This window comes from Podarcis liolepis (assembly GCF_965112155.1).
Source record: "Podarcis liolepis genome assembly, chromosome: 15".
NCBI lineage: Eukaryota > Metazoa > Chordata > Lepidosauria > Squamata > Lacertidae > Podarcis > Podarcis liolepis.
In genome coordinates this window covers 35,837,399-35,855,519 of record NC_139566.1, presented here as the reverse complement: position 1 = coordinate 35,855,519, position 18,121 = coordinate 35,837,399, and the positions used below count along the sequence as shown (strand labels likewise).

The 18,121-nt window shown below is 44.3% G+C and overlaps 1 protein-coding gene across 10 annotated transcripts in view; it reads left to right on the top strand.

Annotated features, from left to right (window-relative positions):
* The window catches only part of FBRSL1 (fibrosin like 1), a 791,959-nt gene that overhangs the window by 757,339 nt on the left and 16,499 nt on the right, over positions 1-18,121 (top strand). For 6 of the 10 annotated variants that reach the window (XM_083476390.1, XM_083476383.1, XM_083476382.1 and 3 more), the window contains 6 exons: positions 449-499; positions 4,055-4,150; positions 13,502-13,573; positions 14,912-14,950; positions 16,707-16,778; positions 17,103-17,186. In XM_083476390.1, the coding sequence (XP_083332516.1) occupies positions 449-499; positions 4,055-4,150; positions 13,502-13,573; positions 14,912-14,950; positions 16,707-16,778; positions 17,103-17,186 (414 nt within the window). The remainder of the gene's footprint in view (positions 1-448; positions 500-4,054; positions 4,151-13,501; positions 13,574-14,911; positions 14,951-16,706; positions 16,779-17,102; positions 17,187-18,121) is intronic. The other 4 variants (XM_083476386.1, XM_083476388.1, XM_083476381.1 and 1 more) reach the window with 3 other exon arrangements.

Genomic DNA, 18,121 nt, shown 5'->3' with positions numbered 1-18,121 from the left:
TCTGATTTTTCTTACGCCTTTTTTCAAGGAGCTGGCTGAGCTAAGTAAGGGCTGCATGATTTTTAAAAATGAGATGAGTGCTGGTAGATTATCTTAAGTTCTGCTCCAGCTCATACAGCTGTATCATAAAATCTAACTTTTAGAAATGATTTAGGGTGTTGACTGGCTTCTTGAGGAAGTTTGTAGGCGACGGTAAAGATTTATGTGCTAGATGCCTGAACTTGCTGCTTTCCCGTTGCAAAGCTGCAGGTTTAAGAGGCTGTGAAGTTTGGAATATATACATGTGCCCTTAAAATAAACTCCCCATTGCCACCTCCCTCAAAAAAAACACACTAGCTAAACTGGATCTTATACACCTGGGAGCATGCTTCATTGTGCTTAGATTGCAACCCAGTGCTGAAGAAATATATTCTCATTTGTTTTTGTCTTATTTCTCTTTTTCTTCCAGTTCGACAAGTACGCTCCCAAACTTGATAACCCTTATTTTCGACATTCCAACGTGAGTGCATTTGTGGGTTTGGGTTTTTATTTTTTTATTTGGTTTTGGTTTCTATGTTTGAACTTGCTGGGGGCTTTCCTTGCAGGTATTTGATGTAGCAAGCTTTAGCTCTTGTCTCTGTATTGTTGTTTTTAAGTGAATTCCCTTCCCTTAAGTTTATTTTAACACCATAAAATTCCTTTAATTCAATCATTCATCAAATGTTCTTCCTCTAATTCAGTGTTGGCTGCTGCTTTCTGACACCTGTTTCTCAGGCTACAATCCTATACCTATTTGCTTGGGAGTATTGCCCATTGAAACTTGCTTCTGAGTAGGATTGCAAAAGGAATGCTAAGTCTGTACAATACCACTGCTGATTCTGAGCTGGAACTCACATGAACCTCTTCATCCAAAAGCGTTCCCCGCACATATAAAAACTAACATATCCAGAAGAAGACTATGCTAGAACCCTTCTCATTGACAACTAGCCTTTGATGTGAAGGAGTTCTGAACCATGTGAGCTATAGGCTGAAGTGTTACAGCCCGGCACCTGTTATACCACCACAATAAGAACTAAGTTAGTGTCTTCCAGTCTTCATACATCTTTCTTCAAATTTAGTGACTCAAGCATAACACAGTAGTTCAGTTGTAGACTAGCCAGGGGTTAGGGGCTCACTTTTGTCCTGTGGTTAGAAAGGGTTAGAAAACTAAACAGGCACACACTAGCTCACTGAACAAGCTCAGTACTGAACAAGGCCAGCAGAGTTAGAATTGGATATATTTTAACTCTGCTGGCCTTGTTCAGTACTGCTATTCCCCAGGAATAGATCTGTCACCATTATTCTCCATTTTTCGTTACTTATTTACTGGACATAGCTCACCTAATTCCAATAACTTGCCTATAAGATTTTTTTGTCACTTTCGGCTCTTTTTTCTCTCCAAATTTAGTGTAGGTGTTCTGAATTATTGATGCTGTCATCCAGAGTGTATGCACCACCTCCTGGCTTTATATCCTCAGCACATTTGATAAAACTATATATGTAAATCTCTAATTATAAGATTGAACAAAAGTGGTCCATGGGCATAATAGACACTTGTGAAATTCCAGTTGATAGCTCTTTCTGAGATGACAGCCATGCATTGCAATTATTTCTTAAGCTGATTCTTTCAGACATTTGTGAATCCATTCCCATAGCCACTGCTGTCTAGTCCAGTTCTGTTCAGTTACCCTAACAGAATGCCACATGGAAATACGTTATCAGCTTTCCCGACATTGTGACAACTCATTATCAAAATCTTCTCTCAAGATGGGAACTAGCTTGTACACCAGAATATCCTGCCAGTCTTAAAAAAGAAAATTTCTCACCTGTAACTTCAAAAACACTCATTGATAAGAAGCCAAAAAATGATGCAAACAGCCACTGCCATGCTAGTGTCAGAGACTACTATGCAAAAGCAATAATGGCATGTCTGGTTGTTGTTTCTTTAATTGGGCCAGTTTTGTCACAGTAAGAATAAATGAGCTTTCATGCTAAACAGGATTCTTCAGCCAGTCATCCTGATGTAAAGGATAGTGTCCGAATTCAAGCCTTTCAGCAACACTCTAGAATTGCTTGCCTGTTGGTACACTTCCTGCCTGCCCTTGCTCTGCCGTTCCTTTTTATCAGTTGCTGCATCAGAAGCAGCGTTCTGGGACCGCATACTGTGGAAAATTAAAAGTGTGTGCTGATAATAGTGGACTTCATGGTTGGCAACTGTGGTAATTACCTTGTAACTGGGAGGCAGATAAAGATTAAAGATCCCAAGCAGGCTGCTTTCACACTTGCTAAAGTGGCATGTTTTGCAGGAGAGCTATAATAGCAGAATTAAGAATGGTAGCAGAGGCTAATTTTCCCCCTCTGGTAAAAATGAAAGCTTTCCATTCTTCTCAACAGAGCATCCGTTGTCCCATGGATGTCCCTTTTGCTTCTTATAGACATCTGTTGGAAATGTCTCTCTCTCCCCCCCCCCCGAAGGAAAGCATTTAATGCTTTCTTGAGGACTGGCAACCCCACCTTAAATATGTATGTAGAAAAGAGGCTTGACAGCTGTTACTACAGTGACATCCTGCTCTGGCAAAAGCAGAACCGTTACAAAAAGTTTCAGGCTGTATAATCGGGTGCATAAGCAGAGCTGTGCAGTTCTGTGCAGTTGGACAGCAATCACAAACACAGGATTGCTCATTCTGAGAATCTCTGCTTTCGTTTGCTAAAAACAACAACCAATTTTCTAATACTTAGTGCTCCGAAGATAAAATTAAAAAAATATATGGATAAACTACAGTAGCGGCACACAGCAGGCCTGCTCCCATTGTCTAAGGATGGGAGTGTAGAGCTTTGCATCCTTCTCTTTAGGTCTCTCGAGCTGAATAAGGCAATACTCTTGTTCAACAACTAGCTTGCCTTGATGGTGTGATGTCTAGGGCATCGTATAATGCTAATGCAATATGTCCTTCATATCACCCACTGATTGTGGTAGCCCTTCCTGAACACCTCTTGCTGATGCCATGATTCCAATGAAGGATTTTGTAGGTGATCTGTAGCAGAGGTGGGAAACTCTTTTGAGCCCAAGAGCCGCATTTTGTCACAGGGAACCTTCCAGGGGCAATATAACATTGATGGGTGGGGAAAGAGGCAAAGTGGGCAGGTCAATACATGTGACATAGTAGGCCACATTAAAACTATGCAAAAGTGAGTGGTTTTCTACACACACACATATATACCTCTCCATCCAGGAAATGAAAGGCAGCATTATAGTTCAAGGACACATTCCAGCAAGGCAGGGTGCTTCTATCCATTGATAGACCATGAGACTCTTAATCTCAGGGTTGTGAGTTTGAGCCCCACGTTGAGCAAAAGATTCCTGCACTGCAGAGGTTGGACTAAATGACCCTCGTGATCCCTTCCACCTCTTCAATTCTGTCATTCTAGGGTGCAGAGGGGTGTGACCTCGGGAGGGGGCAAGGCTTATAGAGATTCCCAACATCCAGCTAGAAAGGCAGATTTAGGCTCCTGATCCACAGTAAGGGTAACATTTGTGTTTCACTAGAAAGGGCGCATTCATTTTAGTGCTGGGAGCTGCTTAACACACTGGGTAAATTCACCCTCGATACAAACCAAGTCTCTCAGAAGAGGCCAAATGCAGAAGACTTGCGAGTTACTCAGAAGTACAAATCTCTTTAGAGATTGGATAGCAGGTCACCAAGCTCACAATCAAAATATTAGCAAATGTGCTTTGAGTGAGTGCATGAAAATAGAATATTCCTTTAAAATAGTATCCTCCTTAAACGATACAGCATATTTAAAGCGGGTTAGTTGTTTGTTTGTTAAAAATGAGCTCTTGAAGGAATCATGAGTTAGGCAAGCTCCCTCAGCGTCTAACCAATAAAGGGCTTGAAATTGATTTGGTAATTTTTGTTGTGGAACAACAAGTTCCTACGATTTGCACCAAACTTGTCTCTCACATCTATTACTTATCTGTAATGTAACCACCTCTCTCCTTTTCTCTCTCTTCCCGCCCCCCTTTCCCCCTTCCTAGTTCTTTCCAAGCTATCCTCCAGCAATGCCTGGGATGCCACCTCTGCTTCCACATTCAGGTCCTTTTGGGTCACTTCAGGGAGCATTTCAGCCGAAGGTACAAATTTATTATGGTTTCATTTTTTCCACAGGCTCATTTTTGTTGTTGTTGCCCATACGAAAGAAAGCATGATTCAAATGTAGCTGCAATATAAACACATGTGTATTTCTTGATCGAATTATTATTTTCACTAGGCACATCTGTTTCCCTTGTGCAATTTGCTTGATAGTTAAAGAAAGTAGCTCCCTAAAGGTCTACCAATATATTTCCAGGGAGGGAGGTGGAACCTCTTGCTGCTGCTGACCTAGGTCTCCCTAGTACACAGGTAGCCATTGTGGTGCTCTCCAGATATTTTGGACTCCGTCTCTCTCATCGGCCCCAGTGTTTGAGGACTGTGGAAATGGTAGTGCAGCAACATCTCAAGGGTACCACACTGCCTACTTCTGCCCTAGTCATATTCTTTAAAGCAGGAGCGGAGAACCTTTGGCCCTCCAGATGTTGTTGAACTGCATCTCCCATCATCACCAACAAGCATGGCCAATGCTAGGGGTGATGGGAGTTGTAGTTCAGCAAAATCTGGAGGGCCAAAGGTTCCCCACAACTGCCTTTAAAAAATAAAGGAACGTGTCATTTCACTCAGCCCACCTCTTGCAAGTGGCAAGAGAATTGGGGGTCATTTGGGAGAAGCATTGACTGTGATGACCTAACACAATTATTTTACTAGAAGCTGCATGGGTGATGTTAGTGGGCAGCAAGCAGGTCTCCCCAATCGCTTCTGGATTGGGCTCCACAGCTGCTTTGCAGTACCTTTTTTCTATAGGCAGGTATTTGGGGAATGGAGCTCTTTTTCTTCATGTGCGTATTTTATTGTGCGTATACACTGTAAGAATTCTGGATGTGTGCACATGGGGCAAAAATAGCCAAGTGCCTGGTGCAGTATATGGGTACACAATAGGGGTGTGCATCAGTTCTGTGTGAGGGTCAAATGATGAGGTGAATCAGGGGTCTCTCCCTCCCTGAGTCAAAGTGTGATGTCAATAAACCCCTTTAAGTCTGATCAGAATCCCCACAAACTCTAGTGTTGTCTTAGTTTTCCCATATCTCCATGTTTCCCAGGGTCCATGAGCTTTGCAAAAAGTGAGGCTGCCCATAATACTGCCTGTTGAGCACTGAAGAACTCTGGGTTTGTTTGTATATTTTGCTAAAGCACATCCATGGATAATTTTTGTACGAATTAAAAGATTCCTTTCAGGGGGTTTTGTTTTGTTTTAAATCCTATGTTGCTTTGCTCTATCCAAAAAACAAAGCAGAACTCTTCAGAACTCTGCAAACATTTCATCCACTTTTATCAAACAGGAAAGTGTCATAGCCATTTTTACATTCCCCATTATAGTGAATGGGGAATGCAAAGCTTCATTTTATACAAAGTGCCTTTGAGCCTGAATTACAGACTGAAATGCAGCCAGTACAGTTGACAGTTTTAAAACACACAGATGCACATATAAGGCGAATCTTTGGGCCCCTGCACACACCTGCCATCCAACTCCCCCCCCCCCTACACCGCTGCAGCAAAAGATTCTGTGCGTACCAAATGGTTTTGAAACTGCAGCCACTCTCAAATCGGTCATCAGACAGCTGCAATGAAACTCACCAGCAGAAACTACACCATCTGTGAAACTGATCAGCTAAGCTGCAGCCTCTGTTTGCAATTAGCCTTTCCCTTACCACTGGGTAACTAGCATCATATAGGGAAGCCAAGTGAAAATAATGTAGGCAGCCCCAACTGTTTTGCAGAAATGTGGCTTGGAAGGGCTGGGGTAGATGCTGGCTCTTTATCAGAAGAGAGTGCTACGCTTCAAATAAGATTTTTTAGAACTTAAGCAAACGCAATATGTGCTTAGTCAGATTAGCCTGTGTGGCTTATCTGTTCCCATCCCTGTTGTCTCTTGCAGACACTCAAATCCTGAAGCAGTTTTGCAGACATGTCAACTGATACTTAGAATTCTGGATATCATGTTTATATTAACACAAGAATACGGCTCATAATGGACAACTTCTGAAATGGCTGTGCAGAAGAAAAAGGCCACATTATTCTGCAGGAGGGCTCCTAGTATTGGTGTAAAGAGATAACTACCCTCCATGCTCTGGAGCTGGAAACTGGGCCAGGCCAAAGCAGTGGTATTGCTCCACTGATATTGCAGAAACCCCTTAACAACCCAACAAACAAAACACAGAGATTTTTTATTTTTTTAGGGAGCTGAGATCATCAATAGCATAGTAACTTTAGGCTTCTGAGGGTGACCCTGTACCCCTTAAACACTGGCAACCACCCCACCCAATGTTAGCAAACAAAGAAACTTACATATAGCATGGAGGGTGGCCCTAATGGCGTTGTAGTAGAAGGCTCAGCTAGTTTTTACCGTCTCTCTTACTACGTTTGTTGCTTAAAAGCTCTCATGGTGCCAGGCTTGAGATTGCTTTCTTTCCATTTGTAAAGTCTTTATAGAAACATGAGCAATGTGATCCGAGCTGTAAAAAGTAAACCCCACTGAATTCAGTGGGACTTAATCCTGGGTAAGTGGGTATAGAATTGTAGTGTAGGATTGTAGATTTTTAGAAGGGCGAGGAAATGCAACCCCCCAAAGCTCCAGCGGCTTCTGCAGACATATCTCCATGCAGAGATAAAAGGAAGAGCATTTGCCGAAGAGGCAGCTTCGCTATCTGCGTTGCAAATATACATAAAATGTAGTCTGCAGTTCGAACGATAAGCTTAGGGTTCAGGTGGAGCCTTTCTTTTGTGAACTTGCATACATGAGTGGGAATTACGACCTTTGTGGAAGACAGTAATATAAGGACCTGTATTTCCAGGCTCCCATCTCTCCTTTTCAAAAGCATTCCTGATCTTAGCCTAACCTTCTGTGCATTTATTGCCCAAGGAGCTTGTGGGGCAGTTCCCCCCATAGCAGGCCTGTGAGGGTTGGTTAGACTGAAAGATGGTGAGTGGCTTAAGGTCACCTAATGAGCCTCATGATTAAACAGAGGTTTGTTCATAGGCTTTCCTGGTCCAAATCCAACACTCTGTTTGCTGTGACACAGTGGGTCTGATTTTGAGCTGTCCCTCACTGGTTGTAACCCTGTTTACCCTCTGCTGGCATGCGGAGGATGCGTGCCCAAAGCGATCATCTTTGTACAGCCATTTCCCCACTCAGTTTTGGCGCGGGATGTGGGTTTGGAGGAAGAGGATGCCTCCAAACAACTGTGGTTGCCACTTCCTTGCAGAACCAACTGGACTGACTCAAATCAGGGGTCTTCATTTCTTGATGGAGTAATGCAGCAGCTTCAAAACCTTTAGGACAACAGCTAATGCACTAGACCAGGGGTAGTCAACCTTTTTATACCTTCCGCCCACTAATGCATCTTTCTTGATGGTAAAATTTCCTTACCGCCCACCAGTGCTTGATGGAAGGAGGATTCAGCTTGTGCCATAGAACCCCCTACCGCCCACCTAGAATCCTGAAACACCCACTAGTGGGCGGTAGGGACCAGGTTAACAACCCCTGCACTAGACCAGTGTTTCCCAACCTTTTTTGGGCAAAGGCACACTTGTTTGATGAAAAAAATCTCGCGGCACACCACCATTACAGCCCCGTGACGTCAGCTCGCAGCGTCACGCCGGAAGGGACGCACGAAAGTGAAAGTTTCAATTTTTTCCCCTCCCCCTTGCCGGGGAACCTCCAAGCTTTGGGGGTGGGGGGGAGGAGGCAGCAAAGCGAGGGACTGAGGGACGGCGGCAGCTGAGGCGGCGGCGGCTGTTGTGGTGGTGGCGGCGATAGCGGGCGGAGGAGGGGGCGGCGGCGGGGCCGAGGTGGCCGGCGGCGGCGGGGGAGGCGGCGGCGGGTGGAGCAGGAGGGCGGCCGAGGCCGGTGAGGGAGTAGGGTTGCCCGGGGCTTGAGGAGCCATCGCCGGGAGTTGCTGCTGCTGCTGTTGTTGCTGCTGCTGCCCGGACATGCCGGCCTCCTCCTCGTCCGCTGTCTCGCGCTCCTCTCTTTTGCACGCGCTGCCCCGCCGCCGCCCCATTGGCTGGGTCCTGTCAGCTGATCCTGTGTTATTTCCTGTGTGTGTGTGTGAGGGGAGAATGGAGAGAGAAACCTCGGCACCACCACCGCGGAGCCGCCCCCGGCTCAACGCGGATCCTCGCCGCCGCCGCCTCTCACCGCCCGACTCGCCCGCCTCCCTCCCACGGCACACCAGCCAATGTCTCACGGCACACTAGTGTGCCGCGGAACACCGGTTGGGAAACACTGCACTAGACAATGGTCATCCTTTGGTTTCTGTCTTTATTACCAAGCTGTTTCACGGAAGGAGCTATCTTATGCTAAGTCAGACCAGTTGTTCAGCAAGCCTAGTGCAGTCGTTGGGACTTTGAATCTAGTTTTTTGCTATTTTTAATTTTCTTGTTTATATATTAATTTTGCAAATTTGTGGGCTGCTTCACAGCCTGATTGCACGGTTCTTTGCTCCAGATTGCTGTTTTCTGCTTGATTTCATCATTAGATGCACACCAGCAATATAGAGTGGGCCTAGGGATTTCTTGCAATTTCATGTAAGCCACTATTTAGAAGGAAGGAATTTGACCAGAAAAACCACCCTCTTCACACCTCATAAAATTGGTCCAAGACAACCACTGTTTTCCATATTCTTCTGCAACGTGCTCCAGCCATTGTGAGACTCCATTTTATGAGCACAGTCCAGATTAGATGAGTGGGTCCCCAATCCCCACCCCAGTATTATTGCCAGGTTTGAAGGGCCCTGGTCAAGGTGCCACCCGTGAGGCTACCTTCCCCCCTTACCACCCTGTCCAGTTCATTTTCTCTTTCCACCCCCCATGCACCCTTGCATGGACATAGCCAGGATTTCTGTTGGGGGGCGAAGCTTTGTTTTTTTGGGGGGGCAGAATCTCAATTAGTTAAGTATTTCTATTTATGTACTTGATTTCGGGTTACGTCCATGCACCCTGGTCTTTCTGCTCCCCTCCCCCATGCCACCTTGGTCACTCCACCCCCCTACTACCTGTGCTGCCTTATTGCTCTGCTCTTCTCTCATTTCTCTCCCGTGTGGTCAGCCCACCAGAGTGGCTTGTGTTTTCTTGTTTGTCTAAATGTGCATTAAGATGCCTTGGTTGGTTCTGAAATGGTGGGATACTGACGTTCTTAAATAGATGGAACTCTGACAGCCTTTTAGGGCTTTTATCTAGTCAGTTTGAGTTCCCCCACCCCACCCCACCCCACTTCCCAACAACCAGGCTCTAATCAACCTGAGGCAACTGGTTGTATGAATGTAGTCAGTAGATAAATTATTTCTGAATGATTCTGTACCATAGGGATGGGGGATCTTTTATCGGCCTGAGGGCCACATTCCTTCATGGGTACCCTTCGGAGTGGGGAGCAAGTATCAACTGTGGGTGGGGCCAGAGGCAAAAGTCAGACAAATAAGAAATGTAACACCAGCCTTTGGATAGAAGGCTGCATTCTCGGTCCAAAGACATATCCCAACTAGGCAAAAGCACCCAAGGAGCACACAGAGCAGGGCAGTCAGTGACATGGCCTGGGGGAAGTCCCAAAGGCCAGATAGGAAGAGCTGTGTTTGGCCCCAAGGTTGTAGGATCCTCACCCCCTGCTGTACTGTGTGTACAGGGGATGCATAGCAACAAAATTGGCCAGTCTTCTCTAACAGCACATGAACCTTCCCCAAGGGGGAAAGCAGTCCCTCAGATTTACAACATTGTGTTGCTATATTTGACTGAATGGGGAGCATGTGGACGCACCTAAATTATCCACAACTTGCAGCGATAATGATTCATCTCCTTGGAGAAAAGATAAAGCTGAAATCCACACAAATCATCCTAACCTTTTTCTTCTCAAACTTTCCTCTTCCTCCCATGTGGCCGCCTTAAGCCCTAGATCATCATGACAGACGCATTCGGTGGCTGACCGTGGCATAATGAATTCTGTCCTCCTTGCCCTGTGAAGCAAGGAGTTTGTTTTTGTTTCCCCCCCCCCCACTTCTCATGTCACTTCCCCGAGGCCTCATATGTAAATCCCCACCACATGAATCCAACCTGACTGCAAACTTCTTAGCTACTTTCCCAAAGGCCATTTCTCATGAGCTAAGAACTTGAAAAGGTCAAAAGTATTCAATTTACTTTGCCGAAGGAAGCATTTCCATCTGTCTTCAGGGGGACAGAAGGACCAAAGGGCACTCTATCACTCACACTATTAATGTGATGTGACCTTAAAATGCATCATAGCTGTTATTTTTGCCTCCCTACCCATCAGTTCACAAAAGGGGCCTGACAGCCCTTCCGCTCATGGGAGAATCTCCCCCACCTTCTCCTTTCCACACACAACTCAGGAGTCTTTCGTTGCGTCCTTTTGTTCTTTTTCTTTCAACTTTAAAAACCATCCTTGACCTCTCATACTTAAGTTACAGAAGTATGTTTGCAGGTTGCTCCTTAAGCCTCCTTGTTTGAAATCTGACAGCAATTTGGCCCGTTTAATCGGTTAACTGCCTAGCTAGGGAATTAGCTAAACTTTCTGCACTCATCTTGAAGAACAACAGGTGCAGTGCCATGGGAAGGAAAAGACTGATTGCTGGCTCAGAGCCCCATTCCCTCCAACCAGACAGGGCTCTCCTGGGACCGATCATGCCAGGTTGGAGGTATAACCTCAGGGCTTGGTTAACTACTGTACAGAATTGCACCCCAGGCAAAAAATTAAAAAAACACCTTTTGGTGTTCTATCCAATCATACGCTATAGTGTGATTTCTGCTTTTCCTACTTCCTCATAGATTTACAGGCCGTTTTTTTTAATTTAAAAAAATCTAGTTTCAAAACAACAGCCTTTAAACATGCACTGTTGCATCCATAAACAGCTATTGCTCCTGCTAAAATAATAGAGGAAATTAGCAAGGTTCCAAGGCGAATGGATGTACAAGCTCAGTGGTGCAATTTCACATGTATAAAAGGCAAATGTGTCTTCAGTGAGGAAGGGGCAGCATTGTTGCTAGGAAGAGAAGAATGCACAGGAATATGTGCGCTCATCTCCCTTTAATGAGGCAAAATCTTTTTTGCACAAAGAAGCCAGAAAGTGTAGCACACACCATGACTAAGTTGTAGAATGGGCTCCACCACCCAAAGCTGACAGCTAAAATAAATCATTTTAAAAAAACAAATTATATTTATGTCCAAAAGAGCAAAAAAAAAAAAAAAGCAAAACGAATGTGGCTGCTTCTAAGGGTCTATAGCAGGGGTGGGGAACTTCTAGTCTGGGGCCAGATGCAGCCTTCCTAGGACTCTACCTCTGTGCAACCCTAGGCCACAAACCCCTCACCCAAACACTCAGGCGATTTTGCCTGGCTGGAGTGTGTCATTGAACAGTGGTAAAGCCTCCTGCCTACCTGGACGAGAGGTGGGGCGGGGCGTAGAAACCCCTAACTTTTGTATACAGTGGTACCTCAGTTTAAGTACTTAATTCATTCTGGAGGTTCGTACTTAACCTGAAACTGTTCTTAACCTGAAGCACCACTTTAGCTAATGGGACCTCCCGCTGCTGCCGTGCTGCCGGAGCACGATTTCTGTTCTCACCCTGAAGCAAAGTTCTTAACCCGAGGTACTATTTCTGGGTTAGCGGAGTCTGTAACCTGAAGCATCTGTAACCTGAAGCGTATGTAACTGGAGGTACCACTGTAGCTGGAACTGTAGAAAGCAAAGATTTGCATTGGTTGCTCAACCTGTTTTTTGCCTCGCCCCCCCCCCTAGCATCTGACCCCCAGAAGGTGGCACACGAGGGGAATGTGGTCTGCTGACTAATAAAGGTTCCATATCCCTGGTTTCTAGCCAGTGGCTATATGGTAACTGAGGGAAGAGCACTAAATGCTGCACAAATTACCGTGAGGCAGCTGCTTGGGGGTTATGAAAGGGCAGCAAATTGCTATTCACTTTTATTATTGCTCTTGTATTGATACCACCAGGGAGGGGGAAAGGAGCTTGCCTAAATATCTTAACTGACCTTGGTTACTGCACTCCTTGACTGTTCTGAGGGTGCTTTTTGCTGTTCCGCCTGAGGCAGCAAATTGCTTCCGTCCAATCCTGCTGAGTATGATGGGTCCCTATCCCGTGATGAACCTATTCAGAAGTCAACTTTCAGAATGTTTGGGACACAGATGCACAAAGCATTTACCATCGTACGCTCTGTTTCCACTTTTCTACCATATTTCCAAGATCTCTACAGTCGTGAGCACTGAAAGCTTTTACAATTGGGATACTCAGGATAAAGCCTCTGCAACCAATTAAACATGCCAGGGGGTGAGAACACCTCTCTCATCCCCACCTTGGTCAGAAAAGGATCTGTCCCTAGCTCTGCCACTTACTGAGCAAGTCATATCATTTTTTGTGAGCACCTCATTCCGCAACAAGGGACGTAGGTGGCGCTGTGGTCTAAACCACTGAGCCTCTTGGGCTTGGCCATCAGAAGGTCAGCAGTTCGAATCCCCGCAAGGGGGTGAGCTCCCGTTGCTCGGTCCCTGCTCCTGCCAACCTAACAATTCAAAAGCACGCCAAAAAGTGCAAGCAGATAAATAGGTACTGCTCCGGCAGGAAGGTAAAAGGTGTTTCCGTGCGCTGCTCTGGTTCTGGTGTTCCGTTGTACCAGAAGCAGCTTAGTCATGCTGGCCACATGACCCAGAAAAACTGTCTGAGGACAAACACCGGCTCCCTTGGCCTGTAAAGCAAGATGAGCACCGCAACCCCAGAGTCATCTGTGACTGGACTTAACTGTTAGGGGTCCTTTACCTTTACCTTTTACATTCCGCAACTACACAGGGTGAACTTAAAGCAGCACTACATTCACCCAGTTCAGGAGCCATGCACTTATTTATGTAGTGACAGCAACTAGGCAGCCAAAGGAGTCAGTACAACACATGTCCTATATCCCAACCCCATAAGAATCTGGCTGCAGAATTCAGAACCAGCTGAAATTTCCACGTCTCTTCAGAGGCAGTCCCCCAGGCTATTAGCAATAATCCGAACAACAGCCAAATAGGGCATGAATCACTGTGGCCAGGCTGGGAGGTTCCAGAAAAGGACAGAGCCACCGAACCCATCTTGGTTGTGCGAAGGTGCTCCTGGCTACAACAGAGGCCTAAAAATCCAGGCCTAAGGCACCAAATAGCAAGCATGAGTTCTCAGAGGGCGTTTAATTGAAACCCTTCCTACAGAAACATACTAAGCTACCATACTAATCTTAACTAACTCTGCATATCTACTACAATCTTTCTGTTTTAACAGGGTCTCATTAAATCATGGCTGGAGCAGTGGAACTTTTATTTATTGTCTTCTCCTTTCATTGCAGACTTCAAATCCTATTGACGTAGCGAGTAGGCCTGGAGCAGTACACCATACTCTTCTGCAAAAGACGCCAGGGGTATGTAAAGCACGTGAAACTTCTGTCTTTGTCTGATTCCAACTAAAGGTTCAACCCTCTTAAAATCAGATATAATGTATATTTTTCCTGCAGAAAAAGAGAGGGGAAATGTCACAACCTTTGTTTTTTTTTTATAAAATTTTTATTGGTTTTACAACATTTTTAAGAAAAACAAACAAACACTAAAAAAGACAAACATACACGTATAATTTCAAACATATTTTCATAAACCTCTTTTCTTGGACTTCCCCATACCCCCCCTCTCTGCATCCCAATGTCCATAGTTCAACTAGCAACTCCCAATTGTTACTTTCCAATCTCTATCATCTTAGTCCTCTTTTATAGTCTAACCTTATATCCCTGTACCCTTTTGCTTCTGGAAACCACAACATTTTAGCATTCATTAAGTTTATAGTAGTCCTTAAGGTAGCTTTTAAATTTTTTCCACTCCTCTTCCACCGTCTCTTTTCGTTGGTCACGGATTCTGCCTGTCATCTCGGCCAATGTCATATAGTCCATCACTTTCATCTGCCATTCTTCCACAGTGGGTAAATCTTGTGTCTTCCAATACTTTGCGATGAGTATTCTTGCTGCTGTTGTGGCATACATAAAAAAAGTTCTATCTTTCTTTGTCACCAATTGGCCGACAATGCCCAAGAGAAAGGCCTCTGGTTTTTTAGGAAAGGTACATTTAAGTACCTTTTTCATTTCATTGTAGATCATTTCCCTTTGGCTGTGCTATTGCTTCCCAGACTCAGGTTTTCCTGAGCAGGTGACTTAAAAATGGGAAATGTTATTATTATGCAAACAAAAAACCCTTTGTTATATTATTGTTTTGTTTTTTTTAAAAAAAAAGCAAGATGGAGAAAGAACGGGATCCTCAGATCCGGTTAGCAGACCCGAATTTTAAGTTAATGGGTAAATAGATGAACCAACTGGACCACATAAACAGATTTATGTTTTGAGTCTTGCTTGTTCTCAAACTGGATAGGGGGTTCACCAAATGTGTTGCACCTGCACTATTCCAGTGCAAGCAGTCATGCAAACTGTTGTGCCAGTTTGGATGGCTTCAAGTAGTTGACTTTGAACTTGAAAGAATCCACATTCTTACTTGCTAGCTGCTTTTATAAAGGCATGTTTCCATCAGTGCTAAGACTGCAGGGCACCCTTTGGCACTTTCTAACTTGGTGCAAATTAATGAAAGGAGGTTTTCCTCTGTGACAATTCTCCTCTGATTTATTTTCTCTGTTTATTGTCATCTATTCTCTCGAATTAAATTCCTTTTCCTCTTTATGACTGAATTTCTAAGACTGATCTGTTTTTCCACCTTTTCCTTAGGTGTCTGACCCCTATCGGGCTCCAGTACGAGTAAGTAAGGTTTGTCAGGGATTTTTTTTAATCTACCTTTTCTTAAAATATAATTTGTGTAAATGTAAAAATGTACATGCATGTGACATAAATCTGTCTTGGCACTTCCTTTGAAGTTGATTAAATAATACTCTTGATTCATACCTCGCATTCACTTTCTGCTTCAACTTTCCAAGTTAGCCCAAATTCTACAGTAGGAAAAGCTAGATTCTGCTACCTGCATAAATTATGTAAATGAAGCATTTGCAGTGCTAAACAAATTTTCATGATTTCAATCACACAGTTTCTTAGAGCCTGCAATCCAAAGGAGGCTTCTCCTTCATGAATTAAGGATGAAAAAATCAATGCATGTGCAATCCTCTGGATTGTGGGAAGAATAAAATATGGTTCTCCCGACTCGAGCTTCTTTATATGTTTATTTTATATATTTATCAGGCCTTTTCATGCTCTTTCCTCTTACTTAATAAAGGGATTTTCCATTGAGAGTGAAGAAGAGATAGTGATTAGTCATCATGGCTGTACCTCTGAACACAAGTTCCAGGGGGGACAAGACAGATTGCCTTCATGTCCTGCTCATGAAAATAAGATGGTGAACTAAATTAACTTTGGCCTGATCCAGGAGGGCACCATGGTTTTTATACTGCCCCCCCCCCCTTTAAATTCAACAGATCAGCAACGGTGTGATTGTCCTTCATAAGCAGGAGCCTGTTTTTCAAAGGCCTGAGAATAACAAAATGCTTTACCTGTCTCCTAAGGGAGGCAAATATTAGGCGGGGGGTTGTAAATGAAGCCCATAGGGCAGGGGTCTGCAACCTGCGGCTCCGGAGCCGCATGTGGCTCTTTTACATCTTTGCTGCGGCTCCGGGGCGGATACTAGCGAGGGGAGGAGGTGCATTGTGCGCCCTGACACTCCTCACTGTGGCGGGCGCTGTACTGGCTGTGACGTCGCATGGGGGCGGTGCGTGCGTTAGTCACACACCGTCCCGACGTCACCTTCCCGCCCGCTGTCAGATCGTGGCTCCGGAGATATATTTGTTTGAAATGTCGCAATAGTTTTGCGGCTCCCAGTTGTTGTTTTTTCTTCGGAAACGGGTCCAAGTGGCTCTTTTTGTCTTAAAGGTTGCAGACCCCTGCCATAGGGGCACCTAACCTAAAAAGTCCCTGTACCTTGAGGATGCTAATCTTGCATCCAAAACACACATGATATCCTGAGCAGGCTTCACTAACAGATCTTTGAACAGGGTGGGATTGCATCATATGATCTGATGCTCTCCACGCTCCACAAAGGAGGAATTTGTTACAAGTAATCTTCCCTCACATGAAAACAATACTGCATATTTCTAAATTATACAAACCAAATCAATATCCAGCACTGTGAATGGCTAGTCATTTTAATTATTATATTCTATTAAATTTCAAAAAAATTCACATATACACTCCAAAACATAATTTTTATTTGATTTTTTTATGTTTTCCGTGGTGTTTTTAATTTCTCCCCCTTGATGCACTCAATCTTCTCTCTCTTATATCATGACCACCGTACAATCTCATTCCTTCTGTTGCTCATAGTTCAAATCCTGCTCACGAATTTAGCATACTACAATATTTCTTTAAATACTCCAAAAAAAGGCTTCCATTCTTCCACAAAACAATCATGAATGACTAGTCTCTTTTCGTGAGCTGAGTATTGTCAAAGGGGGAAAATGGCTCCAGATTGCTGGTATTTTAAGTTAAACCTCCGTTTTTAAAATCCATTTGCTTGCAGAAGCCTGGCAAGTGGTGTGCTGTTCACGTACAGATTGCCTGGCAGATCTACCACCACCAGCAGAAGATAAAGGTAAATGAGCATATTTATTCAGAGATGATGAGTCTTTCAGCTTACATGATGTGTTCCCACTGCTACTCCCACCTGATAAATAAGTAGCTTCTCACAGTGTAGCTTTTGTTTGTAAGGTGTGAAATTAATTAAGCCTTTCTGTCTTTTAACATCTATCGTAGAGCTGTAATTGGTTGTGCTTGTCTGGTGGGGCAGGGCAGACTGGTAGCAAAACGAGTCAAAGGTATAAAATATGCAACCAAAAGGAGATCAGCTGGGAGGCTTGTGGGGACGGTGGGGGCGTACGAAGCACGCGTGTTTAATATCATTTCCCTTCTGCACTAGTACCTCCTGTGGAATATGGAGTGTTATCCTGTTCAGAGTGAAATGAGCGGTACGGTGAAGGACATTTTACAAAACATAGAGCAGGCGAGTAGAATGACAGTCATTGTGTCAGAGGTGCTTGGGGTTTTTTTATTTTGCGGTATTGTGTGGAGGGGAGGGATGGGGGGAGACTGGAACTGGAGAGGTGAGAATGTTAGGGATAGACGGTTCACCTTTGCCCAAGCAATTCGTCTAAAGCCCTTAGAATCCGGCACTTGGAAGATTCCAGATGTCAGTTTTCAAGGCACTTAAGTCTTGAGCGATCTCAGTGATGCTAAAGCCACTTCTCACGGGGGGTTTTATTGAGTCAGAGGGGAGTTAAATTCCACATGGAGACCCAAAGTGTGCTAGCTAGAACATCTTTTATAATATGCATCAATAAGCTCAATCAAAGCCATAGACATTTCATTACCATGTTGCAGAATTTTGGTGAAGCTCTTGGGAGGCAGTTACGAATATTCTGGGTGATATAGGGGAGGCAGAAGTAGTGTCCATGCAAATGGGGAAGTCCATTAGCAGGAGGATGTTCTTAGCTTCTAACAGAAGAAACTAAACAATAGATCGGCCACACTACCACCTGTGCTTCAAAATCTTTGTTTAGCAACAACCACGGATACAAATGTGGTCAATTAATTTCTGCAGAAGTTTTACAAGGCACATGTATTTGGGAGTTGCAGAACCACAGGATTCTAGATGCCTTGAATAGATGCTTTGATTTAAGAGCCAAATTACTTGTTTTTATGCCCCTCTCTTCATTATCGTCACCACAACCACCTTGTGCTTTGCTCATTAATCCATCACAGGTATTTACTGCCGTAGCTAAGTAACTAGTGTCAGGGAAAAAGGCAGAAATGTGGCCAGTCCACAACGTGTTACAGAAGTGGCAAGTATCCCTTCATTTTAATAGAGCTGGACTGCACACGTTAATCAGGTTCAATGAGTATACCGTTATTTTAAGCAGAAACCATTTAAGAGCCACA